The sequence below is a fragment of the Cucumis melo genome, chromosome 4 (assembly GCF_025177605.1).
Source record: "Cucumis melo cultivar AY chromosome 4, USDA_Cmelo_AY_1.0, whole genome shotgun sequence".
Lineage (NCBI taxonomy): Eukaryota > Viridiplantae > Streptophyta > Magnoliopsida > Cucurbitales > Cucurbitaceae > Cucumis > Cucumis melo.
In genome coordinates this window covers 16,353,580-16,364,251 of record NC_066860.1, presented here as the reverse complement: position 1 = coordinate 16,364,251, position 10,672 = coordinate 16,353,580, and the positions used below count along the sequence as shown (strand labels likewise).

Here is a 10,672-nt window from a genome sequence, read left to right as displayed (position 1 = left end):
GGACCCGAGAGCATAAACGAACCACGGCGGCAAGAAGGTTTCAAGGAGCCAAAACCCACGATTCCGAAAAGGAAATCGTGTTCAGAGCCAACGAATTCGTCGGCTTCAACGAACACAGAAGCCCTTTCGGAGTGAGAGAGACGGATGAGAGAGATTTAGAGAGAGATTCGGCGTAACGAAATCCGGTTTCATCGCGAAAACGCAAGGGCAGAATGGATTAAAGGTTGAGGGAGAAGACGAAAGGAACGATGGATTAAAGGATGAAATGGAAAAAACCAAAATCGACCGGACAAAAGAGAACAAACAGAAACCCTAGAAAAGTTGAGGGAGAAGACGAAACCATCGAATGGATTAAAGGATGAAACGGAAAAAACCAAAATCGACCGGACAAAAGAGAACGAACACAAACCATAGAAAACTTGAGGGAGAAGATGAAACGAACGAGTGGATTAAAGGATGAAAGGAAAAAACCAAAATCGACCGGACATTCAATGAACGAACACAAACCCTAGAAAACTTGAGGGAGAAGACGAAACGGTTCATGGTTTCCATGCGGGAGATGACAGAAAGAAAGAAAAAGGAAAAAATATCGAGGAAGAAGGGTTGAGAAGAAGATGAAATCGGTTTGAAGGAAAAATCGAAGACGGATTGCGCTGAAGGACGAAATGAAATCGGTTTGAAGGAAAAATCGAAGACGGATTGCGCTGAAGGAGGAAACCGGATTCACGAACACGCGTATCGCCGTTCAAAGGGGAAGAGTGAAATCGTGTTAAGGAAACCCTAAAACTAGGGTTTCCTTAACATTGGGCCCAAACGGGGGTTAGGGTTGGGCTAACCTAACCCCACAGCCCAAACCCTAACCCCAAACACCCTCTTAAGTATTATTGATTCCTCAAATGAACAATAAGTTATAGCCCCACTATAATTGAACTCCTCTCGGGCCAAGAGAGGGTATGACGACACATTGTTCAAGCCTTGGAATCAGTCCTTAATAGAGAAATTTCTCTACCTTTATCTACAGAGAATGAGTGAATTTCTTTTTGTGTAGCTTTGTTTCTACACTACAAGAAAACGAGGGTTTCCCAACGCCAAAAAAGACTTTGGCACAAAGAACATTGGGAATAAATGTATTCCCGACGCTATGACCACTGCGTCGAGAATACCATTTTTTCGACGCATCAAACACGGTCGGCCAAACGACATCAGGAACGACGCGGTGCACAATGCATCGGAAACGACGTCAGGAATAAGGGGTTTTCCTGATGTGCGGTGTCGGAAAATCTCCTTTATAATCGATTCAGTTCTGTATTTCACAAAACTAAAACCGAAAGGAAAAGGGAGAAGAGAGAACTGTCGAGGCTTCACCGTCTGTAGCTCGCCGCCTTCCATTCCGTCATCGTCGTCGTCCCTCGCCATTCTGTCGCCATCTGCCACCTTAGGTAAATTTAAATATAAAGTTTGTTTAGTTTAAATTTATGTTTTAGGGTTTTTTTTAGGAGAATTGTTTTAGGATTTTCTTTTGAAATAGATTTTTGTTTGTTAAATGTATTTTTGTATAGAATGTGTGTCATTTGTGGTTGAATTTAAATTTAAAGGGTTTAAGGTTTATGATTTATAGTTAAATTGAAAATTGAATTGTGAGGGAATGGGTATAGTTAAATTGAAATTTGGATGGTTTAGGGTTTAGGGTTTAATTAAATTGAGGGGGGGGGGGGGGTTTATAGTTAAATTGAAAATTGAATTGAGGGGGAGGGGGGGGTTATAGATAAATTGAAAATTGAATTGGAGGGGGAGGGGGGGGGGGGGGGAGGTTTATAGTTAAATTGAAATTTTTGTGTTTTGAATTGAAAATGTAATATGTGTGTTAAGATTTGTTATGGCTATTCTGCAGTTATGGTAGCCTGTTTGTTTTGAATATTTTTATTGTTGATTTGAGATGACTATCATGCAGTTATGGTGGCCTTTTTGTTTTGAATTTGTTTCTGTTTGGGATGACTATCCTATAGTTAGGGTAGCCTTTTTTGTTTTGAATTTGCTTCTGTTTGGGATGGTTTCAAGGGGTGGTAGTAGGATAGCTTGAAGTATTTTGTTGTTAATAATTAGATTGTGTTGGCTATGTGTTCGTATTTTCTTATTGAATGTTTGTTTTCTATGTCCACAGCCATTATGTCATCGTCATATCCACGTAATAATTTTATGGAGACGGATGCTATGTTTCTCAAGTCTGAGGACAATTTAGATAACATCGCGGGAGGGTCGTCGTTTGTGGATGAAAATACGGGTGAGTCTAAGAATTTTCTTCATTTTAACTTACGGTTATTTCATGTTATTTTTTCTAACATTATATGTTATTATCGATTTATTGAGCAGGGTCTTCTTCAACAACCTGCAACTCCGACTCCTAGGAGACGTGCGCAGTCTCGACTCTTGGAGTTAGAGTGCCATGTTGCAATAAATGGACGCATTCCGATGGCGATCGCTCCCAAAGCGGAGAAGCCTATTTTTCCACACGCCGTTCGCTTCAGTCAGGCAATAGGCGTGTGCGTGCAAAAGATATTTTTCGTCCGCTGTCTTAAGTAGGCAGACGTTGGGAGAGAATACATTGAGGTCGTCAAGGGTGACCTCTAGGTAATTAAGTGCACTACACGTTTATGATTTCATTTGAAACATATCTAACTTTAACCAATCTAATGTGTTATGTTTGTAATGTGTAGCGATTGTTTTTGCTTGATTTCAATGATCAAGCAATGAATAGATTTGTTGAGCATCAGATGCTCACGACCTTTAAAGAGTTTCGGGCCGACTGTCACAGACATTTCAAAAAGTACAGCGACCAGGAGGAGGCTCATGCTAACCCACCAAACACATTGGTTGGACGTTATGAAGATTGACACTTCCTTTGCGACCACTATATGAGTCGTGCATTATAGGTATTTGTCATGATTAATTATGATAACAAGTTTTAATATGTATAAGAAATAAACATATAATTGTTTTAATGCAAGATAAGAAATAAACATATAATTGTTTTAATGCAAGAGCAATCACGGACAAACAAAACTGCTAGACAGAGGCAACCTTACAATCATAGTAGGGGGTCTAAGTCATTTCTACAACGACAGTACGAGCTCGCTGAGAGAAAAGGGGAGTCGGTCGATCGTGTGGAGTTTTTTCGGGAAACACACGTTCGAGCTGGAACGTTCGTGTCGTAGGCCGCCGAGGATGCGCATGTAAGTTATGTTCTTATTAATTATCCTCTTTCATTATACATTTTTGCGCGTTACCTAACATAGTTTTTAAATTTGTTGCAGAATCAAATGCTGGAACTCTAATCCCAGCCTAGGCAGTCAGCTATTCTCTGAAGATGAGATATGCGATCAGGTGTTGGGTAGATGACCAGGCTACTCAAAAGGCCTTGGTTGGGGACCCAAGCTGAAGGCCCGCAGGACGACGAGTGTGAGCAGTTCGTCGACATCTTGTTTGCAGTCCACACAAAAAGAGATTGAATTACAAGCTAAACTTAATGAAGCTTTGAAACAGATTGAAGTGCAAGATAGAAATCACCAAGCGTTAGCTTTACAAGTGGAAACAATGAAAAAGATGATTGAAAAATTAACTCGTGCACAACAGGGACCACCATATGACCCCTAGCTCTACGGTACGTATATATGTCTCCATTATTCTTAAGTTTTTGCAATGATAGTCACTACAAGAAAATGGAGCATTCCCGACGCCGAAAATCACGTCGGCATAAAGAACGTCGGGAATAAGGGCTTTCCCGACGCCCTCAACAACGCGTCGGGAGCTGCGTCGGGAAAACCATCTTTCCCGACGTACCACGAAGGCGTCGGCAAGAATACGTCGGGAAAAAACCCCTTTTCCCGACGCCGTGAACAGTGCGTCGGGAGAGGCGTCGGGAATAGGGGTTTTTCCCAACGCCGCGTGAAACGTCGGGAAAAGGGGTTTAATGAGCGTCGGGAATTCCCCTTTTCCCGACGCATTTTGAGGGATTTCCCGACGCCTCGTCACTGCGTCGGGAAAGCCCCTTTAAATTCGTTTCAGTTATGTATTCACAGAACCGAAACCGAGAGGAGGAGAAAAAGAAAGGAGAAGAAGAAGAAGTCGCCGCCGTTCATAATCCTTTTGTTCCGCCGCCGTCCCTCGCCGACCGCCCTCGCCGTTGTTCCTCGTCGCCGTCTGCCACTTTAGGTAAGTGAAATATGTAAATTTATTTAGTTTAAGTTTATGTTTTAGGGTTTTTTTTGATAAAAATTAGTTTAGGGTTTTTTTTTATGAAAATTAGTTTACGTGTGTGCTAGATCATGCTGACCAAAAAATACTATGATCGGATTAACTCTGTTTTACATTGTTCAAATAAAAAATGTGAGTAGGGTCTGCAGTTTCTCTTCTTTATTCTGTTGCAATTGCTATAAAATTGGCTTGATTTTCTATTTCGTTGTTGATGATTTTATTGTTTGCATGGATGTTTTTTCTGGTTGAGATTTATGTGGTTAATGTTGCAGAAATAGGAAAGGAAGATGAAGTATCGGGAAATATTGGTTCTGGTTCTATGTTTGCTTGGGTTTGTTCTTGGAGCGGTGAGCAATTTCTTCTTTCTTTCTTTTCTTTTCATTGTCGATTATAGTTTCTGCAAGTTTTACTTCTTTTGGATTAAGTTTGTTGCAAAATTTAAGGTTCCTGTTATTTCCTTGCATTATTTTAAATATTTGCCTTGACTTTTGGCTATGATTCAGTATGGATTGTTGGAAAGGCAGTGAATAATTTCTTAAAGAAAATGGGAATATCATTACATTTTCACCCATAGGTAAAGTGTTTGGCTCTAATGAAAGTGGAATTCAATTGGGTAAAGTTAAAAGTGTTTGATAGAGGGTGAGATTTACTTATGCAAACTGATTTTAATGGTTTAAGTAGGAGAATTCAGTTTGATGAAAGAAAATGTTTGAATGGTGTTGTAGGTGTTTGATACAGTAGTCGGGGAAATTGCAATTATTACGAACTGAACCAAGTTCCACAACAGGGCTGATCATAGTTGCGCCAGTTGAAGATTCAAAATCCACGTGTTGGGTGTTCTTGATATTGCTTGTAGAATGATTGAAGTCATATCAAACTGAAAGCTAAGCGATTGTGTAGAAAGTCAGACGATCGTTGAAGGTTTGAGAAGGCGTTTAAGATTTCTTATTTAAGTTTTGTATTAGGATCTTGTTTCATGTACCGTTGTAGAATATATAAACATAATATAAGATTCCATTTTGTGTATATAAATGTAAAAGACAAATATTATAGTTTCTAAAATAATATTAATTTTATTGATTTATTGGGGTAAAAAAATATTTATCTACATGGACTCAATGTCGGTTTATAAAAAATGGACAATAATGAAACATTTTAATAAAAATAAAATTAAAAAAATGGGCCCAGAACAAGGCAAATATGTTGTCTTTAGTGTCGATATAAAAATATTTCCCGACGTTCATTACGTCGGGAAAAAAACGTCAAAAAATAGGTTTGACCGACGCCGGGAGATGCGTCGGCATAGACGGCGTCGGGAATAAGGTTTTCCCGACGCCGTCGATGCCGACGCACCTCCCAGCGTCGGGAAAGGCTTTCCCGACGCCGATTTGGTACGGCGTCGGGAAAGCCTCTCGCGACGCATTTCTCCCGACGTTCTTCCCGACGCCGTTTTGTACGTCGGGATATCCTTTCCCGACGTACTTTGCATTTTCGCCGACGTATTTGTGCGTCGGGAGTACCCACATCTCTTGTAGTGAGTATACAGTGAACATATGGATATATGTACTAAACTTAGTTACTTTTATATCATTTTAGGACCGAAGGTGTAGAATGACGCATATGCATCTCGTTGGGAGACTTTTTGTTATGTTTGTGTTTTCTTGTATTATGAGAACTACATTTTTTGTATTAAACTTACTAATGTTTTTTGAACTTATTCGTATTATTAATTTTAATTTTTTTTAATTTGTGTTTGTATATTTCTTAATTTATTAATTTATATTCAATTTGTTTTAATTTCATCCAAAACGTCGAAAAAAATATTTGAGCAATCCGAACATCGTTGTGAATGTTTGAGCAAAATATTTTAGGAAAAAATAGAAATTAAATATTAAAAAAATATAAAAAGGAATTCCCGAGGCATTCCCGACGTCACAAGGTGTGTCGGCATAAGGTCCGTCGAGAAAGAGGTATTTCCGACGCCGCTGTTGCCGACATCGTCACATGCGTCGGGAGAGGCATTCCCGACGCCGAACCCACACGGCATCGGGAATGCCTCTCCCGACTTTGTCCCGACACCGTGAATACGTCGACATATCCTTTCCCGACGTCATTTTCATTTTCGTCGATGTTTTTTAGCATCGGGAGTACCCCCGTCTCTTGTAGTGCTAGCTCACTAATTAGACGAATCCCTAAATGGTAGGTATATTGAATCAACGACATAGGCCACTCTCACCCATACAAATCAAAGGACCGCCTTCATAGACGAGAGTTCACAACTCACTCAGGATTCAAGTCAAGTCACCTATGACGATCATCCTGATGAAATGTAGTCTTAACTAGCAACAGTGTTAATAAGAGTGACTATTCATTTCATGGTTCGGTCTTATACAAACTCTTTGTATAGAATACTCCCGCTTTAATGTCTCAACATGAATGATTATTATCAAATCATTTATAGCACTTTAGAATAATTGTAACAACTACAAAGCATGTCGTATTTGTAGTGTCACCAAGATAAGATAAGGTATCCAGCCTTATCCTTCTACTACAGACTATTTAGGTTATCACTTAAACATGATCTACTTGTATGTCTCCACATACATGTTTAGGTTATAGAAGATAACCTTGAATGTTAGTTTATTGGTTTTGTAGGTTAATGCAACTAAATGTCAAATAAAATAAAACATTTTATTTTATTAGATAAATTAAATGTTTGTATAATATATACAATTACAAACTACAAGACCATAAGATTTAGGGCATCAACCCCAACAATATGTGCATCTAAAAATATGTACTATACATAAAAAGGCTATGATTGGAGAATCTTTACAACCATATTTTGGCATTAAACCTTTTTAATAATTCATATTTGTTCTTTATGAGAAACTATGCAAGTTGACATGGCTACACATGACAAAGTGTATTATTTTGTATATGAGTGTGATCGAGACTATATAGATATGAAATATATTCACAACTTAATAATGCTAAAGATATGTTTGAAAGAACAGTTATGTCCATTGCCCAACTATTTGATTAAGTCGAAGTGATTACACAATGAAGTGATATATATATATATATATATATACATATATATATATATATATATATATATATATATATATATATATATACATATATATACATATATATATATATATATATATATATATATATATATATATATATATATATAACATACATATCCTTTCTTTGTGTAGGTGTGTGATGTATATGTGTAAATTATAAATATGAAAAGTTACAATCTAAGAGTGTGGAAACATGTGAACCGATAGTAGTCACACCCTTTCTCCCATTACAACCATTTAGATTGGAATGACTACAGGATGAAGTGTTGTATCCCCTTCTTAATATAAGTGTGATTTAAACTATAGATATCAAGCATCACAACAACATACTGAAAGATATGTTTAATTTAATGGACAATAAATCACGTCCTTTGCCCCTTTTTAAGTGTTGTAAATTTTTTATTCTCTTTAAATGGTTATAGCTATTAAGTTAAACGAGACAAAAAGAACTATTTCATTAATTAATTTTTTTAAAAAACTTATTTCTATTGTACTAAACATTACTTTATTCATGAGTGTTTGAGTCAATTTACTCGCACCTTGATTAATCTCAAGGGATAATATCCATCTGACTGATCATTTGGTGTCAAGAATAGTTATAATTGAGCTAAACCCACGATAATAATTTTCCTAAACCTACGAGATTAAATTCTATGTGCATTGCATAACTCTCATGGAGAGTGACAAAACACAAAAATAAGTAAAAAGTTGATTTATCCGGAAAAGAAGAAAAACCATTGAAGTATTATTGTACATTGAATATTTGTTTGAAGAAAGGACAAATAAAGACATATTCATCATACTTTTATGTGGATATCTCACTGCTCCAAATCTTCAAAAATATAAACACTTCCACTCCCCACCAAACTAACCAAAGCTCAAAAAAAGAACCCTTCTCCCTTTTGTCTTCTCTTCAAACTCCAAAACACTTTCACACAGAGCTTCCATAGCGTACAACAACCTATGGAAGATTTGCTTTGGAATAGTTCATGGAGTAACGAAGAAGACAGCGGTTCCGAAGAAAGCTTATTCGTCTCCGACGTTCCGGGTCGATGTTCAAGTCCACCATTACAAGAGCTTCAAACAGTGGCAAGAATATTGGGGTTGCCGGAGATCGATACTCGGACGCTGGAGATAAGGGTAGAGAAATTGGCTAAGGATTCCAATGTTTTATTTGAACGTGAAAAGTCGTGTCCGGTGGAAGTTAACACCGGTGGAGTTTTGTTCGAAGTGCTTGAAAATGACCAAGGTTTGAATTTGTATAAACTTTGTTCACATTTGATATTATTGTTTTTCTCTTTCCTTTTCCTTTTCTTTCTTTTTTTTTTCTGGTTGGGACATGTTGCATTGATTATTAAGAAGAGTATACTTCTCACACTTGATAAATTTTAGTATACTTTTTCCAGCTCCTCTTATATCTTTTTGAAATCTCTAATAAAATTTTGTCAATTCTTTTTTCAAAAAGTTGAATTGTATTTTTATAGAACACCTAGGATGCATCTAAACATTTTTTCTTTTTTCACACCTCTAATAGACATATGTTAGAGCTTTTGGGTTTTCATTAAATTATATGTGATTTAAGTGGTTGGAGACTCATTCTTCAATTCTTCACTTATTATTTCCATGCATAATTTTTTTGAAGTTATTTCTTTTCATTTTTCTTTAATAAAAATGTTTTGACGTCAAATAATATAATTATTATCGAAATAGGTAAACTAAAAAAAATGTGTTAACGTAAGAAAAAATTCCTGCTCAAACTTCTCGTTATATTCTATCCTCCTTAAAGTACGAGAAGTCAACTACCGTTTGAATATAACACACCTAAGAAAACTCTTTAAAAGGTGGTAGGATTTTGGATTTATATATCTACTCTTTTTAATATCTTTATTATTATTTAAAATAACTAAACATATATGCCATACAATAAACATTGAATTATGAAAATATATCCAACATATACTCTTTGATGAGTTCAACAACTTGTGATTATTTTTGAAAAGTTTGACAAGTGTGGAATTTAATTATATTCTACTTTAACTACCTAATTATGTATGTGTTTGACACATTCTTATTTTAATTTTATAATTATCTTAATTATTCTTTTTCTCTACTTAAAATATTTGTATATATTATCTTAAATATTCACCATCTTTTTAACTATATATATAGACACACACATGCAATATCTTACTCAACTTTTGTAAAATTTATGTTATCAACTTCGGAAACATGAGATTCAATTGATTTACTCTATTTACTTATAAAAATAAAAGAAGGGAGGTTTGAAAATTGCACCATGCAATATGTTACATTTATATTACCATGCAATAACATTAAGAGATTTTGGTTATGTAGGAATTGCACCAAAAGGTGGATTTTTGGATATTTTTGAGAACCAAAAATTAAGCCAACAAAACCCCATAATAGAAAAACTGCCAAGTTCGACCAACTCTACAACTCCATCACCATCTCCCTCTTCATCATCTTCGTACATCGAGGAGATTGAGCAGGTTGTTGATCAAGATAGGTTTGTGTCACAAATGAAGCAATGGATATACTATGCAGCGGTGTTTAAGCCATTAAACCTGGGATTGGAGACGGTGGAGAAGAAGAGGCGGAGGAACGTCAAAGTGTCGAAAGAGCCTCAAACCGTAGCGGCAAGAAAACGAAGAGAGAAAATAAGCGAAAAAATTAGGGTTTTGCAGAGGTTAGTTCCTGGTGGGAGCAAAATGGACATTGCCTCCATGCTTGATGAGGCAGCAAGCTACCTCAAGTTCCTTAGGGCACAAATCAAAGCACTAGAAGGCTTAAACTACAAATTTGGCTCTACAGATTGTCTCTCAACTTGCACCCCTTTCAACCCTACTTTTCCCACAAATCCTTAATTTTTCTCCTTAAAACCCTTATGTACTATCTTATGAATCAAATATTGAGTTTTTCAAGTGTTAAAATAATTACACACCTTTTATGCTGTACTTTTCCACGTTAATTTAATACACAATTGCAAATATAACAATCAAATTCACAATATTCACAAATATGGTAAAATGCAAGAGAATCTGTAGGTATAATAAAATTCGTCAGATCAAGTTCTCAAAGTCTATATTGATAGACTACTTTACTAATAGAGAAACTATCATCAATAATAGAGTCTATTATCGATAGACTTTTCCATATTTTCTAACCTTTGAGGTTGTTATAGACTTAATTATTAACCCTATAAGTGTTAATTAACCTACTATTTTAACATATGCAATTACTCTTTTAGTTGAGGCAAAAAAAAAAAAAAAAAAATTAAATACCTATGGAATTTGAACGAAGTTGCA

At 36.2% G+C, this 10,672-nt stretch overlaps 1 protein-coding gene across 1 annotated transcript; it reads left to right on the top strand.

Annotated features, from left to right (window-relative positions):
• The first annotated feature begins 8,309 nt into the window (after positions 1-8,309).
• Positions 8,310-10,243, top strand: LOC103489996 (transcription factor bHLH87-like). Its single transcript, XM_008449358.3, has 2 exons — positions 8,310-8,595; positions 9,702-10,243. The coding sequence occupies exons 1-2, from the start codon at positions 8,310-8,312 to the stop codon at positions 10,229-10,231; spliced, it is 816 nt and encodes a 271-aa protein (XP_008447580.2). The 3' UTR covers positions 10,232-10,243.
• Positions 10,244-10,672: the final 429 nt, after the last annotated feature.